Below are 17140 nucleotides of genomic sequence, written 5' to 3'. Positions count from 1 at the left end.
ATTTATTTTGTATCCTGCAACTTTGCTAAAGTTGTTGATTATTTCTACAAGCTTCTTAGTTGATTCTCTAGGATTTTTTAAGTAGACCATCATATCATCTGCAAAGAGTGATAGCTTAGTCTCCTCCTTGCCTATTTTGATACCTTCAATTTCTTTTTCTTCTCAAATTGCAACTGCTAGTGTTTCTAGTACAATGTTAAATAATAGAGGTGATAATGGGCATCCTTGTTTTACTCCTGATCTTATTGGGAAGGCTTCTAATTTATCCCCATTGCATATGATGCTTGTTGATGGTTTTAGGTATATACTGTTTATTATTTTTAGGAAAGGTCCTTCTATTCCTATACTTTTCAGTGTTTTCAATAGGAATGGATGCTGTATTTTGTCAAAGGCTTTTTCAGCATCTATTGAGATGATCATGTGATTTTTGTTTGTTAGACTGTTGATATGGTCAATTATGTGGATGGTTTTCCTAATGTTGAACCAACCTTGCATTCCTGGTATAAATCCCACCTGATCATGGTGGATGATCTTCTTAATTACTTGCTGGAGTCTCTTTGCTAGTATTCTATTTAAGATTTTTGTATCTATGTTCATTAGGGAGATTGGTCTGTAGTTTTCTTTCTCTGTTTTTGATCTCCCTGGCTTTGGAATCAGTACCATATTTGTGTCATAAAAGGAATTTGGTAGGACTCCTTCTTTGCTTATCATATCAAATAATTTTTTTTTTTTTTAAACCCTTGTACTTCGGTGTATTGTCTCATAGGTGGAAGATTGGTAAGGGTGGGCAATGGGGGTCAAGTGACTTGCCCAGGGTCACACAGCTGGGAAGTGGCTGAGGCCGGATTTGAACCTAGGACCTCCTGTCTCTAGGCCTGACTCTCACTCCACTGAGCTACCCAGCTGCCCCCATATCAAATAATTTGTATAGTATTGGGATTAGTTGCTCTTTGAATGTCTGATAGAATTCACTTGTGAATCCATCAGGCCCTGGCGATTTTTTCTTAGGGAGTTTTTTTTTTTTTTTGTATTTTAAACCCTTAACTTCTGTGTATTGACTTATAGGTGGAAGAGTGGTAAGGGTAGGCAATGGGGGTCAAGTGACTTGCCCAGGGTCACACAGCTGGGAAGTGTCTGAGGCCGGATTTGAACCTAGGACCTCCTGTCTCTAGGCCTGGCTCTTAATCCACTGAGCTACCCAGCTGCCCTCTTAGGGAGTTCTTTGATAGCTTGTTCAATTTCTTTTTCTGATATGGGATTATTTAGGTATTCTATTTCTTCTGCTGTTAATCTAGGCAGTTTATATTTTTGTAAATATTCGTCCATATCTCCTAAATTGTTATATTTATTGCCATATAATTGGGCAAAATAGTTTTTAATAATTGCCTTAATTTCCCCTTCATTAGAGGTAAGGTCTCCCTTTTCGTCTTTGATACTATCAATTTGGTTTTCTTCTTTCCTTTTTTTTATTAGCTTGACCAGTACTTTGTCTATTTTATCTGTTTTTTCAAAGTACCAGCTTCTAGTCTTATTTATTAATTCAATAGTTCTTTTACTTTCGATTTTATTAATTTCTCCCTTGGTTTTTAGTATTTCTAATTTAGTTTTCATCTCGGGATTTTTAATTTGCTCAATTTCTAATTTTTTGAGTTGCATGCCCAATTCATTGATCTCTGCCCTCCTTAATTTGTTAATATATGCACTCAAGGATATAAATTTCCCCCTGAGTACTGCCTTGGCGCATCCCACAGAGTTTGGTAGGATGTCTCATCATTGTCATTTTCTTCAATGAAATTATTGTTTCTATGATTCATTCTTTGACAGATTGGTTTTGAAGAATCATATTATTTAATTTCCAATTAGTTTTTGATTTTCCTGTCCAGGTGCCCTTACTAATTATTATTTTTATTGCATTATGATCTGAGAAGGTTACATTTATTATTTCTGCTCTTTTGCATTTGTTTGCAATGATTCTATGCCCTATAACATGGTCAATCTTTCTGAATGTGCCATGTGCAGCTGAGGTGTATTCCTTTTTGTCCCTATTTATTTTTCTCCACATATCAATTAAATCTAATTTTTCTAGGACTTCATTCACCTCTCTTACCTCTTTCTTTTTTATTTTTCAGTTTGATTTATCTAGATCTGACAGAGGAATATTTAGATCTCCCACTAGTATGGTTTTACTATTTCCTTATTTCCTTCTTGAGCTCTGCCAGTTTCTCCTTTATGAATTTGGGTGCTATGCCACTTGGCGCATACATATTGAGCAGTGTTATTTCCTCATTGTTTATACTGCCTTTAATCAGGATGTAATGGCCTTCCCTGTCTTTTTTTTTTTTTTTTTTAACCCTTGTACTTCGGTGTATTGTCTCATTGGTGGAAGATTGGTAAGGGTGGGCAATGGGGGTCAAGTGACTCGCCCAGGGTCACACAGCTGGGAAGTGGCTGAGGCCGGGTTTGAACCTAGGACCTCCTGTCTCTAGGCCTGACTCTCACTCCACTGGGCTACCCAGCTGCCCCCTTTCCCTGTCTTTTTAAATCATATCTATTTTTACTTTGGCTTTGTCAGAAATCATAATAGCCACTCCTGCCTTCTTTTTCTCATTTGACGCCCAAAAGATTTTGCTCAAACCCTGAACCTTAAACTTGTGTATGTCCACCCGCCTCATATGTGTTTCTTGTAGACAACATATGGCGGGATTTTGGTTTCTAATCCACTCTGCTATTTGCTTCCGTTTTATGAGCGAGTTCATCCCATTTACATTCAGAGTTATAATCATCAGTTGTGCATTTGCTGACATTTTCAAATCCTCCCCCATTCCTACCTTTTTCCTTATACTTTTTTCCTTTTAGACCAGTGGTTTGCTATTGAGCCGCTATCCCTTATCCCCTCCCTTGGTTAACTTCCCTTTCTACCCCCTCCCTTATTTCCCCACCTCTTTTTGTTTTTAAAGGCCTTATGAATTCCTTCCCCCTTCTCCCCTCCCTTTTTTTGACCTCCCCACTCCCCTGCTTCCCTTGGTTTATCCCTTCTAACTTTCTCAGAAGGTTTAGATAAGAGTTTTATGTCCTAATGGATAGTATAGCTACTCTTCCCTCTTTGGGTTGATTACACTGAGAGTAAGGTTTGATTATTACCTCTTAATGCTCTCTTCCTCTCCTTCTTATAATAGTATTTGTCCCCTCTCCCTCCCATGCCCTCTTTGTGTGTAATAGAATATCCTATTTTCTTATTCACTCAAGTTTCTCTTGGTGTCCCCTGCTATTCACCCCCTCTTTCCCATCCCCCATGCCATCTTAGATTATTTAGTGTTCCACCCTCACCCTGTGAATTATTCTTCTTATTACTATAATAGTGAATATTATAATAGTGAATAGAGTTCACTACCGAGAATTATACATAACATTTCTCTACATAGAAATACAGATAATTAGATCTCACTGAGGCCCTTAAAAAGGCAAATTTAAAAATTATAAGTTTTCTTTCTTTCCCCTCTGTATCTTATTTACCTTTTCAGGTTTCTCTCGATTTTTGTGGTTGGATATCAAACTTTCCATTTAGCCCTGGTCTTTTCTGTGCAAATACCTGGAATTCTTCAATTTTGTTGAATGCCCATACTTTCCCCTGGAAATAGTCAATTTTGATGGGTAGTTGATCCGTGGTTACAGGCCCAGCTCTCTTGCCTTTCTGAATATCGTATTCCAATCCTTGCGATCTTTTAGCGTGGAGGCTGCCAGATCCTGTGTGATCCTGATTGGTGCTCCTTGATATTTGAATTGTTTCTTTTTGAATTTTGCAATTATATTTCTGGGTGTTTTCTTTTCTGGATTGAATGTCGCAGGTGTTCTATGAATCCTTTCAATGTCTATATTGCCCTCTTGTTGTAGGACTTCAGGGCAATTTTGCTGGATTATATCTGTTAGTATGGAGTCCAAGTTTCTATTAATTTCTGGTTTTCCTGGAAGGCCAATTATTCTCAAATTGTCTCTTCTAGACCGGTTTTTTTGGTCTGTCACTCTCTCATTGAGATATTTCATGTTTCCTTCTATTTTTTCAGTCTTTTGACTTTGTTTTATTTGTTCTTGTTGTCTTGAGAGATCATTAGCTTCTAATTGCTCAATTCTAGCCTTTAGGGATTGGTTTTCGGCTATGATCTTTTGATTTTCGGCTGAAATTTTCTGGTTTTCGGCTGTAATCTTCTGGTTTTTGGCTATAATCTTCTGGTTTTTGGCTATGATCTTCTGGTTTTCGGCCATAATCTTCTGGTATTCCTTTTCAATCTGGACATTTCTGGTGTTCAATTTGCTTATCAGTTCATTTGGTTTCTGAGCCTCACTTTCCATTTGCAAGATTCTACCTTTTAAACAGTTATTTTCTTGCCAGATCTCTTCCATTTTCCTCAAAATTTCAGTTTTGAACTCTTCCATAGCTTGTGAGGAGTTTTCCTTATTTGAGGAGGGTCTGGATGCTTGTTTGTTCTCCTCCTCTGTTTGCTCGGTTGTCTGGATTTTCTCTGTGTAAAAGTTGTCGAGTGTTAAAGACTTCTTTTTCTTGTTGTTATTCTTTCTCTTCTGAACTTCCTGAGACTGGGTAGCCATCATTAGCCCAGCAGCTTCTCAGGTTTATCCTCGCGCTCAGGGTCTGTCCGCGGTCTATTGGCTCCTGAGGTCTGAGTTCTGGTTTATTCCAAGGTCAAGCCCCCTGTTGGACCCCCTTGCTTGATCCTCTGCGGGAGGTTTCTTTACAAGTCTCAGGGCGCTGCTTCCACAGTCGTATGCTGTCTGCACTGGTTCCCCACTCAGAGTTTCAGAGCTTTAGCTTGTGGCTGTGTCTGCCTCCACCCACGCCTCCGCCCGTGCCTGCGCTCAGCTCTGCGCCCTGTGTCAGTTCTTGGTGCCCTGCTCCCGCGCTCAAATTTTGTGTGTGTTCCTTAGCTTTTTGGGGTCCTAAATCTTGCTGCTCTCAGGAACAGGCCCCGGAGCTGCCAATGATTCGATGGGTGCCCCAAACTTGCTCTATTTCTTTTTTGCTGGCTTCGGCGCTATAGGTGTTGTGTGTGGAGGGGGTAGGGGTGGGGTGGTTGCTCAGCCTGCGATTTAGTGAGAGCTGTTTCACCCCTTTATAGCATGGAAATGCCTCGATTCCACGTACCTTCCACGCTGTGCCCTGTTGTGGGGTTCCTCCGTCCGTCTGGACTTGTTTTTATGTCCCCTTGAGGAGTTTTGTGTGTCTCAGTCAGGAGAGGTTAAGAGCTGCTTCTTACTCTGCCGCCATCTTAACCCGGAACCCATTATCTCTTTTTTAGGAATTTGGCAGAAGTCTTCATCTCTAGTCTTTTGGACTCCTGGCTGGTTATTGCACTGATCAAAGTTCCTAAGTTTTTCAAAATTGTTTTTGATATGACAATTAAAAATTATTTATTTAGAATATTTTTCCATGGTTACATGATTTATGTTCTTTCCCTCTCCTTTTTCCTCCCCACTCCTGGAGGTGATAAGCAGTTCCCCTGAGTTATACATGTATCATTGTTCAAAACCTATTTCCATATTATTCATATTTGCAATAGAGTGATCTTTTAATGCCAAAACCCCAATCAATATGATAGTTTTTGTGGTATAAATTGTCCTCCTGGTTCTGATCACTTTAGTCTCCATAAAGTTTCTCCAATTTTCTCTGAAATTCTGCCATCATTTATGAAAAAATACTATTCTATAATATTCATATACCATAAGATAGTCAGTTATTTCCCAATGGGTACCCCTTAAATCTCCATGGGGTCTACGACTTGAAGTGGAATGACTAAGTCAAAGAGTATGCACATTGAGTTATCATAAACTATTTTTGTGAAAATTAAAAAAAATGTTTTATTTGATCAGAATTTCCCCTTCTCTGCCTCCTTATCTTCTTGCAAAAGTAGAAAGAAGATAAGGAGACAGAGGAGGTAAATTTTGATCAAATTAAACAATTTTTTCAAATTGTTAAATTTAAAATGTTTAAATTTAAATTGAAACAAAGGCTCTGTAACAAACACATGTAGTCAAGCAAAATAATTTCCCATAATGGACATGTTAAAAAATGTCTCCATCTACATCTTGAGAACATCTCTGTCAGAAGCTGGGTTGTACTTTTCCTTCATGAATCCTCTGGAATCACAGCTGATCACTGTGTTAAGTTCTTAAGTCTTTCAAAGCTGTTTGTTTTTAAAAAGTTACTATATACAAAAGACCAAGAATATCAAGGCCATCAATGGAAAAAAAATATGAGGAGACCTCGCCATACCAGATTTCAATATAAAGCGAAATCATAAGAACAATCTGTTACTGGCTGAGAAGGGGAGTAGTGGATCCATGGAATAGGTTAGGTTAATCAAGATATGGTAGTTAATGCCCACAGCAACTTCCTATTTGATGAACTCAAAGAGGCAAGCTTTTGAGGAAAGAACTCAGAAAAGTGCAAAACAGTATGGCAGAAATCAGGCATAGATCAACATTCATACCACACCTCAGAATAAAGTCAAAATGGATACGTGATCTAGAAATAAAGGATGACACCATAAACAAACTAAGGCAACATGGAAAAAGTTCAAATTCACCCAATAGACTTATGGATTGGGAAAGAATTTATACCTAAACAAGACAAAGAGAACATTATGAAAAGTGAAATGGATAATTTTGATTACATTAAATTTGAAATGTTTTGTACATACAAAAGCAATGTGACCAAGATTAGAGGGGAAACAATATGGAAAAAAAATTTATAGTAAATGTCTTTGACAAAAGCCTCATTTCTCAAATGTATATAGAGCAGAGTCAAATTTATAAGAATACAATGCATTACCTAATTGAAAAATGGTCAAAGGATATGAAGAAGCAGTTCTCAGAGGAAGAAATTAAAACTATCTATAGTCATGTGAAAAAATGCTCCAAATAATTACTGATTAGAGAAATATAAATTAAAACAATTCTGAGATACCACCTCACACCTATCAATTGCCTAACATAACCAAAAAAAAAAAATGTTGGAGGGGAAGTGGGAAAATTGGGACACAAATACATTGTTGGTGGAACTGAGAACCACCATTCTGGAGAGCAAGATGGAATCAGGCTCAATGAGCCCTAAAACTATGCATACTCTTCCCCCCCCTAGGCAATGGGGGTCAAGTGACTTGCCCAGGGTCACACAGCGGGGAAGTGTCTGAGGCCAGATTTGAACCTAGGGTCTCCCGTCTCTAGGCCTGGCTCTCAATCCACTGAGCCACCCAGCTGCCCCTGTATGCATACTCTTTGATATACTAGCAATATCACTACAGAGTCTGCATCTCAAAGATAAGAGATAAGGGAAAAGGACTTTTCTGTGCAAAATTATTTTTAGTGGCTCTTTTTGTGGTGGCAGAGAATTGGAAACTGAGAGGATGTCCATCCCTTGGGGAATGGATGAACAAGTTATTATGCTTATAATGGAATACTGTTGTGCTATAAGAAATGATGAACAGGATGAGTTCAGAAGAACCTGGACAGAGTTATAGAACAGATGCAAAGTGAAGCAACCAGAACTAGGAAAACAACGTATACAGTAACAACTGTGGTCTAAACTATTATCAGCCAAGCAAGTTCCCAAGATAGCCACAATGATGAAAATGCTCGGATTGCAGAACAAAGCACGCCAGCTTCCACTTTATTTCCTTCATGAGTTTTTTTTTTTTATTGTATGTGTGATGTGTCTACTGTCACTGAATGAACAACATGGTAACGTACTATGTGAAAGCACTGGTATAACCTTTATCAGATTATTTTTCGACTAGGGGAGGTAAGAAGGGGTGAAGCAGGGAGAAAACCTGAATCCTAAAATGTCAAAAAACCAGTGTCAGACAGTTTTTACATCTAACTGAAAAAATAATTTTAAAAAGTTACTGAATTCTTTGTTCTTTTTTTAAAAGACCAAATAGAAATGTATTCCAGGTTCTTTTAAAAAAAAAAATATATATATATATATACACATATGTGTATAAAATGTATGTTTAACCCTTACTTTCTGTCTTAGAATCACTACTGTGTATTGGTTCTAAGGCAGAAGAGCAGTAAGGGCTAGGCAATGGGGGTTAAGTGACTTGCCCAGGGACACACAGCTAGAAAAATGTCTGAGGCCAAATTTGAACCCAGGACCTTCTGTCTCTAGGTCTGGCTCTCAATCCAGAGCCACCCCCTGCTCCCTAATTCTGGTTTTAATCACTTCACATAGTATCCATTTGAATGTCTTCTCAAGTTTCTCTGAAACTATTCCTTTGGTCATTTCTTACAGCACAATAGCATTCCATCTCATGTATATTGGCCATAATTTGTTCAGTCATTTCCCAATCTAGGGGGCACCGTTTAGATCTCTAGGGAGCCCTGGCTTAGTAGTGATAGTAATATGACTGGGTTGAAGGGTATGCACAATTTAGGGATTTTTAGCATAGTTCCAAATTGCTTTCACTTTATCTTTCAATTAGTAAGTATGCAATTTCTCTTTAACCACTCCAGCAATTAAAAGGGTGAAGAGGAAGGGCATAAGCATTTATATAGCATCTATTATGGGCCAGAAATTGTGCTAAATGCTTTATAGCTTTCTCATCTGAACCTCAAAACAACCCTGAGAGGCAAGAGGTGTTAATATCCATATTTTACAATGGAGAAAACTGAGGAAAATGGAAATAACTTGCCTGGGGTAACAGAGTAATGTGTCTGAGGCCAGATTTGAAATTATAAAGAAAAACAAATCCCTCATAAGAAATGTACATAGTCAAGTGAAGCAAATTCAGTGTACAAATATCCATGTCTCCTCAATCTTGAATGCATCACCCTGCAGTAGCACAGACTGCCATGGGTATAATAAATCGTGGCTTGTCACTACTTTGGTCAGAGATTTTAAGTTTTAGAGTATTCTATATAACGTGGCTGTTAAGCTTCTCACTTTATTGCTTCAGTTCAGACATGTCCTCCCAACTTCCTCTATCTATCCCTTTCACAATTTTTCTTTTTTTAAAAAAGCCTTTACTTTCTGTCTCAGGCTAGATTTGAACCCAGGACCTCCCATCTCTAGGCCTGGCTCTTAATCTAGGAGCCACCTAGCTGCCCCCTCCCCCTTTCATGATTTCTAAGGGTATAGGGATGTTCCATTATACTCACATATCATAACTCGCTTAGCCATATTTTCCTGTTCTTTAGCACAAAAAAAAGAGCAAAAGAGCTGCTATAAATATTTTTATGTGTGTGAAATTTTCTTTTTCTAATAATTTTGGGTAACTGAGTTATTGAAAAGGGATAGTTCCAAATTATTTTCCATGATAGTTGGATATTCTACAGCTCCATCAACACTGCATCCATGCACGTTTTTCCATACCCTCTTCAAAATTTGTCATTTTCCTTTTTTTTTGGTCATCTTAGCTGAACTGATACAAAGTGGCACCTCTTAGTTGCTTTAATTTGCATTTTTCTTATCAGTAGTGATTTGGAGCACTTTTTTCATATTACTGTGCATAGCCTGCTTAAAAACTGTCTGTACTTATCCTTTGACCATTAAATTGGGGAAGGGCTTTGTTCTTCTAAATTTTAATCAGTTCCTTATATATTTTGGAAGGAAACTATCAAGAGAAAATTATTGCAAACATTTTCCCCAGCTAACTATTTCTCTAATTTTAGCCATGTTGGTTTTGTTTATGCCAAATTGTTTCAATTTTATGTAATAAAAACTGTTCATTCAACCTTCTGGAATCTCTGTTCCTCCTTGTGATGGATGTTTTACCTATCCACATATCTGCAAGTAAAATTTGCTTATGATATTGTCACGTGTCAATTTGGAGCTAAATTCCAATGGTATAATGTGCTGTGTACAATGTATACTGTGTGAGGTGTTGGTCTAAAGCTAATTTCTGCCAGAATGTTTTCTTTTTTTCCTTAAAAAATCATTACCTTCTAAAATCAGTACAATGTATTGATTCTTAGGCAGAAGAGCAGTAAGGGGCAGGCAATGGGGGTTAAATGACTTTGCCCAGGGTCACAGTTAGGAGTGTCTGAATTCACATTTGAACCCAGGACCTCTCATTTCCAAGTCTGCTCTGGGAATGTTCTGTTAAAAAAAAATTTTTTTTTAATCAGCAAAAATCTAACTTACCTGCCCCCCCTCTCCAAATTGAGAACACCGCCCCCCCAACCTGTTACAAATGTGTAGACAAAAACAATATTTTGATCATATACAAAAAAAATGGTTGCCATTTTTTTTAAACCCTTACCTTCTGTCTTAGAATTGATACTGTCAATTCCAAGGCAGAAGAATGGTAAGGGCTAGGCAAGGGGGGTTAAGTGACTTGTCCAGGGTCACACAGCTAGGAAGTGTGAAGTCAAATTTGAACACAGGACCTCCCCTCTCTAGGTCTGACTCTCAATCCACTGAGCCTTTCACCTCTATCAGGAGTTGTGTATGTCATTATTAGTCCTCTGAAACCCCAGTTGGTCATTATGTTGACAAGAGTTCCCAAGTCTTTCAAAGTTATTTCTCTTTGAGATGTTATTACTGTATAAATTGTTCTCCAGGTTCTTATCACCTCACTCTGCATAAGTTCATACAAGTCTTCCCAGATAGTTTCTCTGAAACCATTCTCCATGTCCTTGCTTATGACCCAATGGTATTCCATCACATTCCTATCCCATAGCTTGTTGTGCCATTCCCAAAGTTATGGAGTGTCTCTTTGATTCTCGTTCTTTGTCTTTTCAAATAAAAGCTATCGATATTTTCATACATCCCTGGAGTTTGTTTTGCTTATGTGAGCTTTTTCACAATTGTACATCTTAAACAACCCATATGTGTTAGCTGAAAACTGGCCGATACTAATCAATCAGTTGTTTCCATGTTCTTTTGATTGTTTACAGACACTGGGGTGGGACACCTCTTCTTTTAAATTTAGAGAATTTACTCTGCCCTTCCCAACTTGGAAAGCCTCTCATCTTTCACCCAATTACAAATAAGATTACCTAATACTATAGTTTCCTTTTAATTAGTCTTATTTGATTAGTTGTTTCTATTATATAAATATATCTTTCCCTATATTCTGGGTCTAGACCAAGGGTCGGCAACCTTTTTTGCTGTGAGAGCCATAAATGCCACATTTTTTAAAATGTAATTTCGTGAGAGCCGTACAGTTCTCACAGTGCGTGCTCCTGTAACAGCGCCTGAAAAAAAAAAATTGACTTTATGGCTCCTGCAGAAAGAACCGTATCTGGCCCTCAAAAGAGCCAGATATGGCTTGAGAGCCATATGTTGCAGACCTACCCATGGTGAGGAAGGGGCCCAGGCTCGATTTATTAGGTAACTGGTATGCATTGCTTGATAAATTGATACATTCACAGGATCAAACCTTTTGTATTCTCCTTCTAAATCCCCCCCACCTTTCTCTATTTCTATATTGAGTGAAATATGTTCACATATATTTTTTCCCTCCTTTGATCAGTTCAGATGAGACTGAGGTTCAAGTACTGGTCAGTCTCCCAGCATGCCCTTGTTTATATGGATATAGATGCCTATTTTTTGAACTTTGATTTTGTAAAATAATTTTGTCTAACACTACCTCCCTTCTTCCCCTAACCTTTTCCCTGCCCGGTATAGTAGTCTTCCTCTCTTTAAGATTACCAAGGCAAAAGAGAATGTCTCCCAGGCCTTGTCTATTTAGACTCCCTCTTGGACCCCAGATGACGATCTTTCCCCCGACCCTTCTTTAGTGTTATTCCCTTTCATGACACATTCTGGGGCAATTGTTAACCTTGCTGTTTTCACCTCAGTGCCATCTCTCACATCTTTCTGCTTCTTTCTACTTGCATAGTCCCTAGTCTATATCAGGTTGTCACCACCTCTCAACTGGACCACTGTGATGTTGTCACCACCTCTCAACTGGACCACTGTGATGGCCTCTTAATTGGTCTTTGTGCCTCAAGTTTTCCCCCACTCCAATCCATTCTCCTCAAAACTTAAGATTAGATGCCACTTCTGTACTCAAAAACTCTGGGAGATTCTCTGTTGGCTTTCAGAACCCTTCACAACCTGATTTCCCAGCCCTGTGATACCATTATCCCTCATCCTGCACTCTACAGTATAGGGCAACTGCCCTTCTTGCTCATATGAATACTTTATGAATCTTTTCTGTGCTTTTTTTGCACTATCTACACCTGAAAAGTCCTCCCTTCAAGACTCAGCTCCAGCACCACCTTCTACAAGAAGCCCCTCTTGACCTTCTCACTACTAGTGCATAATTACATAATTACCTTTTATTTAAACTCTTGCCATCTCTTTTATTTTTTCTGTATATACTTATATATGCACACATTGTCTTCCCCAGAGATTAGATATAAGTTCATGAGCAGAGACTCACATTTGTTTGTTCTTGTGTCACCACCACCTTGTGCAGTGTTTGGCAACACAGTGGCAAATAAATATTCACCGATTGACTGAATGACTCTCTCTCAGAAGCAAGGTGAAGGAACATGTCCAAAAGCTGGCTTGAAGTAATGTAACCAAACATCCAATGAGTAGAGTTGACTGGTTTGGGGCATAAAGGATCATTAACCATCTACCCTAAAGTACAATTTGGTTCTGTCACACATTTGAAAATCCTTGAAATTTCCTGACTCAATGAATGGCCAAGACTTTGAAAAGAACAAGTGGCAGCAAAAATTAGAAGTCAAAGTTTTTAAGACGAAAAAAATAAGAGTGGATCTCTCTTGACAGAACTGGTTGGAACAATGTGACGCTGCTGTCCAAAGTCACATGAAACTGGAAGCAAATGTTTTAGATATGAAGACATGTTAGTGGAAGTAAAGTTGACAATAATAAAAAAAAGTTTTCTTTGAACCAAGACTGCCTAAAGAAAGACAAGGAAACAGAAATATAAATAATGTAAATCTTTCACCCGTACAAAGCTTATTTTAACATTTTATTTTGTGTAAAAAAGGGCAAGTTTAGTGAATTATTTTCATCTTGTACACAAAGTTATATTTTAATGCTTTTCACATCCATGCTGAAAATCTGCAATTTGGTAAAAATGAAAGAAACATAAATTTTTCCAAAAGCATTTTTCACTTTGTTATGTACACTTCATGAGAAAGTTTTAAACACTTTCCCACTGATCACACAATTACCAAGAAAATAAAAGATTAAATTTGTACAGATATTGATCTATATATCAAATACATACAGAAATGATGTAAAAACCCTATGTAGTTTACTTTGACTTCTGTCCCAAAGATCTACCCAGGGACAGATGCTTTTTTTTTTTTTGTATAAATGACTGTGGCTTTATTTAAAATATGAAAATTAAAGGAAGAAAACCCAGTTTAATCACAGTATTTAAAAAATCCCTTCCCAATATTAAAGGATCATCACCAAATATATAGCACCATAATACAAATATTGATGGGAAAGGTATTCACATCACGTAGTAATAATAATAATAATAATAATAATAATAAAAACAAAACAAACAAACACTGAAACCCGTGTTAGTATCCGTAGAACAAGAAGTTGATAACAGCTTTAGCTTTCCTCATACACAGCAAGGAAAAGGTTAAAGAGTTTAAACTACCAAAAATCCAAACTTGTGGAAAAAGGAAAGAAAACTCAATGTCAGCAGTACATCTGAAACTGTAAAGGAAAATGGGGCTATTAAAAGTTGTACTATTTAAGTTATGGCTAAGACATAAAATTTGTAAGCCTCATAACGAGATGATTTTCTCATCATCTGCAGCAGGGGGACTCCTCTTTTGACCGTACAAAGTTCTTGTCCCCTCTGACATTTGGTCACAGTTTTGAAACAATAAAAGCTGTACCTGCACTATCACTGATAACAAAAACGTGCCATTTGGACGGGAGATTCTAACCACATAGTGTGCTGGGCTTAGCTTTAGAACTGGAAGCTGACAGTGTCTGGGCTACAAGTGAGCATTTCAAATAACTACCTCTAGGACAGGTTGGCCTCAGATCTGACCTTCCTGCTTTATACCTTAATTCCCTGTAGACTCCCCAAACCCCAGGCTGTACTGACCTCAAGACCTAAGTATTCAAGGGGGAAGTGGGGTAAGCCACAAAGCTTTGGCTTCTTCTGCCCATATCATGTGGGCTCAGAATCCTGAATCTGTCACTGAGCCTGAGGATTGATTTAAGACAACTGCTACCTTTCCTTTGGAAATTTCCCAGTTTTCAGTTTTATGAGAGGATTCTGAAAGTTAAAAAGATTTAGGAGGCATTGAAAGTACTATATTTGGATTAAGTCCTCCTCAGCAATCTTAGTTTAGGATAAGTAATCAGTAATTTAACAGCTGAATTCACATACATTTGACACATGAGAATCAACTAGTGTTGTTGATATGATCTACATGCCCCAAAAGGTCAGTATTAAGAAATGTTGACACTGGGGTTCCATACATTCTTACAAGATAAATAACAAATTTTACTTCCAGTAGCAACTACAAAACCACATGTTATTAACCCCTCTTGCATAGAATGAGGTAAACCTGTGCGTATTACCAATGTTATGTACCCAAAATTAGAGCAATATTTTAGAAAATAAATTGCTGGTTTTCAACTTTCTATGCACTTTTAAAAGTCAAACAAAAACTTACCTAAAATGGTCTCCTGGGGCTTTCTGTTAACATTTTTTAAAGCATTCCATAGGCTGAAGGACTGTAGAGGTTAATCATGTTGATTATTTTCTAATTAGCCCTACCTACTACCTACCTATACTCCAGAGGAGATGGTCAGTATAGCACTCTGAAGGGGACAGGCTAAGGCCCAGAAGCACTTAGAGAACACACACAGTTAATTCCTGAGAATTTAGTTAATGAACCTTACTGGTAAAAGCTAAAACTCTCTATTTTTTTCAGTCACAACTCAGTAGAAAGCTTAAAAATGCAGAGAGCACATGTTCCCCCTCCCACCACCCTTTTTAAAAGAAGCCACATACATAAAACAAGGAATGTTATACATGGTCCAGATCAGTTGTTACAAACTTGTTTTGGCTGTAGTGATATACAGTTTTTACAGTACATGGGAATTTTTAAGAGGATGAACACATTCCTTCTTAATGACTTTTGAACAATTAAAGCAGAATTGGAATGATCCTGAAATTCAGATTTATTCTGGCTTTAGAAGATGCTCCATTTCTACTCTGACTAATACAGAACACCTGGCTTTGGGGTGTGCTTATGCGAAATGTCATCTCAGAATGAGAAAGGAGGGGATGTCAGAGAGGAAAGAACAGAATCTCATCTCTTTTGTAGGGGTGTTTTATAACAAAATAAAAACCTAGGACAATCTTGCATTTTCCCCAACCCCACTATGCCAAGACAAAGATGCTATGCATAAGCTCATGTTAACCATTCCAGTTTAATTAACACATAAGTGTTAAGATGATTTTCATCATTTCTAATTAAAAAGATAGCTTGTAAAAAGTATCTAGAGTTCTTCCAGTTTCATACAGAACTCCAAATAAGTTTTCTTGAGCATTTTCTAGAATGAAAACATTTCTGTACAAACATTTAAAATGGTTTGCAATAAAATGCCAACAACTCAAAATTCATCCCACCTTTCGTGATCTACGTGGTGATGCTCCTTCCACGAGGGCATCGGTTGCATATTTCTGCAGCAGAAGTTGGAGATGTGACCAGCATAGTTTCGAAGATTCCAAAATCTCCCAACTTGTACCAAAAAAGGTTCATTTGTAATTGACAGTTCATTTGTATTTGCAACTATATCCTTCTTAAATCGTTTCCTGCAATCCTGTTACTTAAACTTTAAATCTTACCAAAAAGTTAGAATTTCAGTTCTTGTTAACAATGCACAATAAATCCAAACTTGGAAAATATTACAAAATTCTTTCAAAAGCTTCAAATACAACACAAAAATGTCCATCTTTATAAATTGAAAAATTTTCCCCTGACTAAAATAGTTTCCCCACCCACCTCAAAAATCCAGAACTTAAATCTCTTCTATGGTTAGCAAAGTGACCCAGTAGAATTATACCCCCTGTCCAGTTGGGTTGGTAATAAATCAGTCCTGTAAAAAGCTCTCCCTTCCTTGGTTTTTGAGTTGTCACCTCAGGGTTCTTGTTTGATGTAGTAGTTGGCAGAGCCATTGCTTTCCTGATCAGAAGCTCCTTGGAGGAAGCTATATTCCTCTCCATCTAGCAACTCTTCCTTCAGCTGCAATGGAGTCACTACATTAAAAGAAAAAAGAAAAAGGAAAGATATATACCCAATACAGTATTGCCCTTTGTCCTCCAGTTTAGCCAACTTTATAGTTAAGGAGGCTTCTTCATCCCTTTAGTAACTTAAAAAAACACTAAATTTTAAGTATGGGCATCAAAGTGATTAGAGCAACCAAGATGATAAAGGAGATTAGCAGATAATGAAAAGCCATGCGAATATGAAAGAAAAATACTTGGTGTTTCTCAGAGGGCACTTTCCATGGCAAGTATAAGAGAACATGGTGTTTATTATTTGGATGATAATCATGTGCAAGTTTTTCATTCAATAAGCATTTATTTCATATTAAATGCTTACTGAATAATGAAAGTTTATGTTTAACTTAAGATGGATTTTGTCAGAGGATGAATGAAATAAGAACTATGAAGTAAATAGTAAAATATTTGGTGGTTAACTTGTGGTGAATACTTGGTGATTAAAAAAAGTAAACAAGTCTTACTGTGTACTATGATACACCCTGGAGGGAACTTTAATAAACATTTTCTGGGTTGTAACAAATGGGTTATAATTTGATGTCCATTTCTAAATAAGTGCACTACTTTAGACTTCCAGAAATATCAGTGGTGACAGCAATAATATGATGATTAGGACTGAAACTGATGTCACAAAGCAAGGCCTTTTTTTTCAATGAAATGTTTTTTGGGCAGAAACTGATTAATGATCTTTTAATTTTAGGCAGTTCTTAACTAATATAGAAGTGACTGTTTTTATAATAAGGAAGCTTAGGTTTCCAGGCCAATCCTGATAAAGGTCATTTAGAACATAATATAGCAGATATAGTATTTGCTTGAGTACTGTGATTTGAGAACAGGCAGCTCTCAAGCGATGGGGAGGAAAAAAGGGAAGGAGGACA

At 37.5% G+C, this 17140-nt stretch overlaps 1 protein-coding gene across 1 annotated transcript in view; it reads right to left on the bottom strand.

The window, feature by feature from the left end:
• Positions 1-16031: 16031 nt before the first annotated feature.
• Positions 16032-17140, bottom strand: part of MBTD1 (mbt domain containing 1) — a 78423-nt gene continuing 77314 nt past the window's right edge. The window contains exon 16 of the mRNA XM_044676572.1: positions 16032-16238. Within this exon, the coding sequence (XP_044532507.1) occupies positions 16120-16238 (119 nt within the window). The 3' untranslated portion in view covers positions 16032-16119. The remainder of the gene's footprint in view (positions 16239-17140) is intronic.

This window comes from Gracilinanus agilis, chromosome 4, assembly GCF_016433145.1.
Source record: "Gracilinanus agilis isolate LMUSP501 chromosome 4, AgileGrace, whole genome shotgun sequence".
NCBI lineage: Eukaryota > Metazoa > Chordata > Mammalia > Didelphimorphia > Didelphidae > Gracilinanus > Gracilinanus agilis.
The sequence above is the reverse complement of the archived record's forward strand: the minus strand, read 5'-3'. Positions and strand labels throughout refer to the sequence as shown.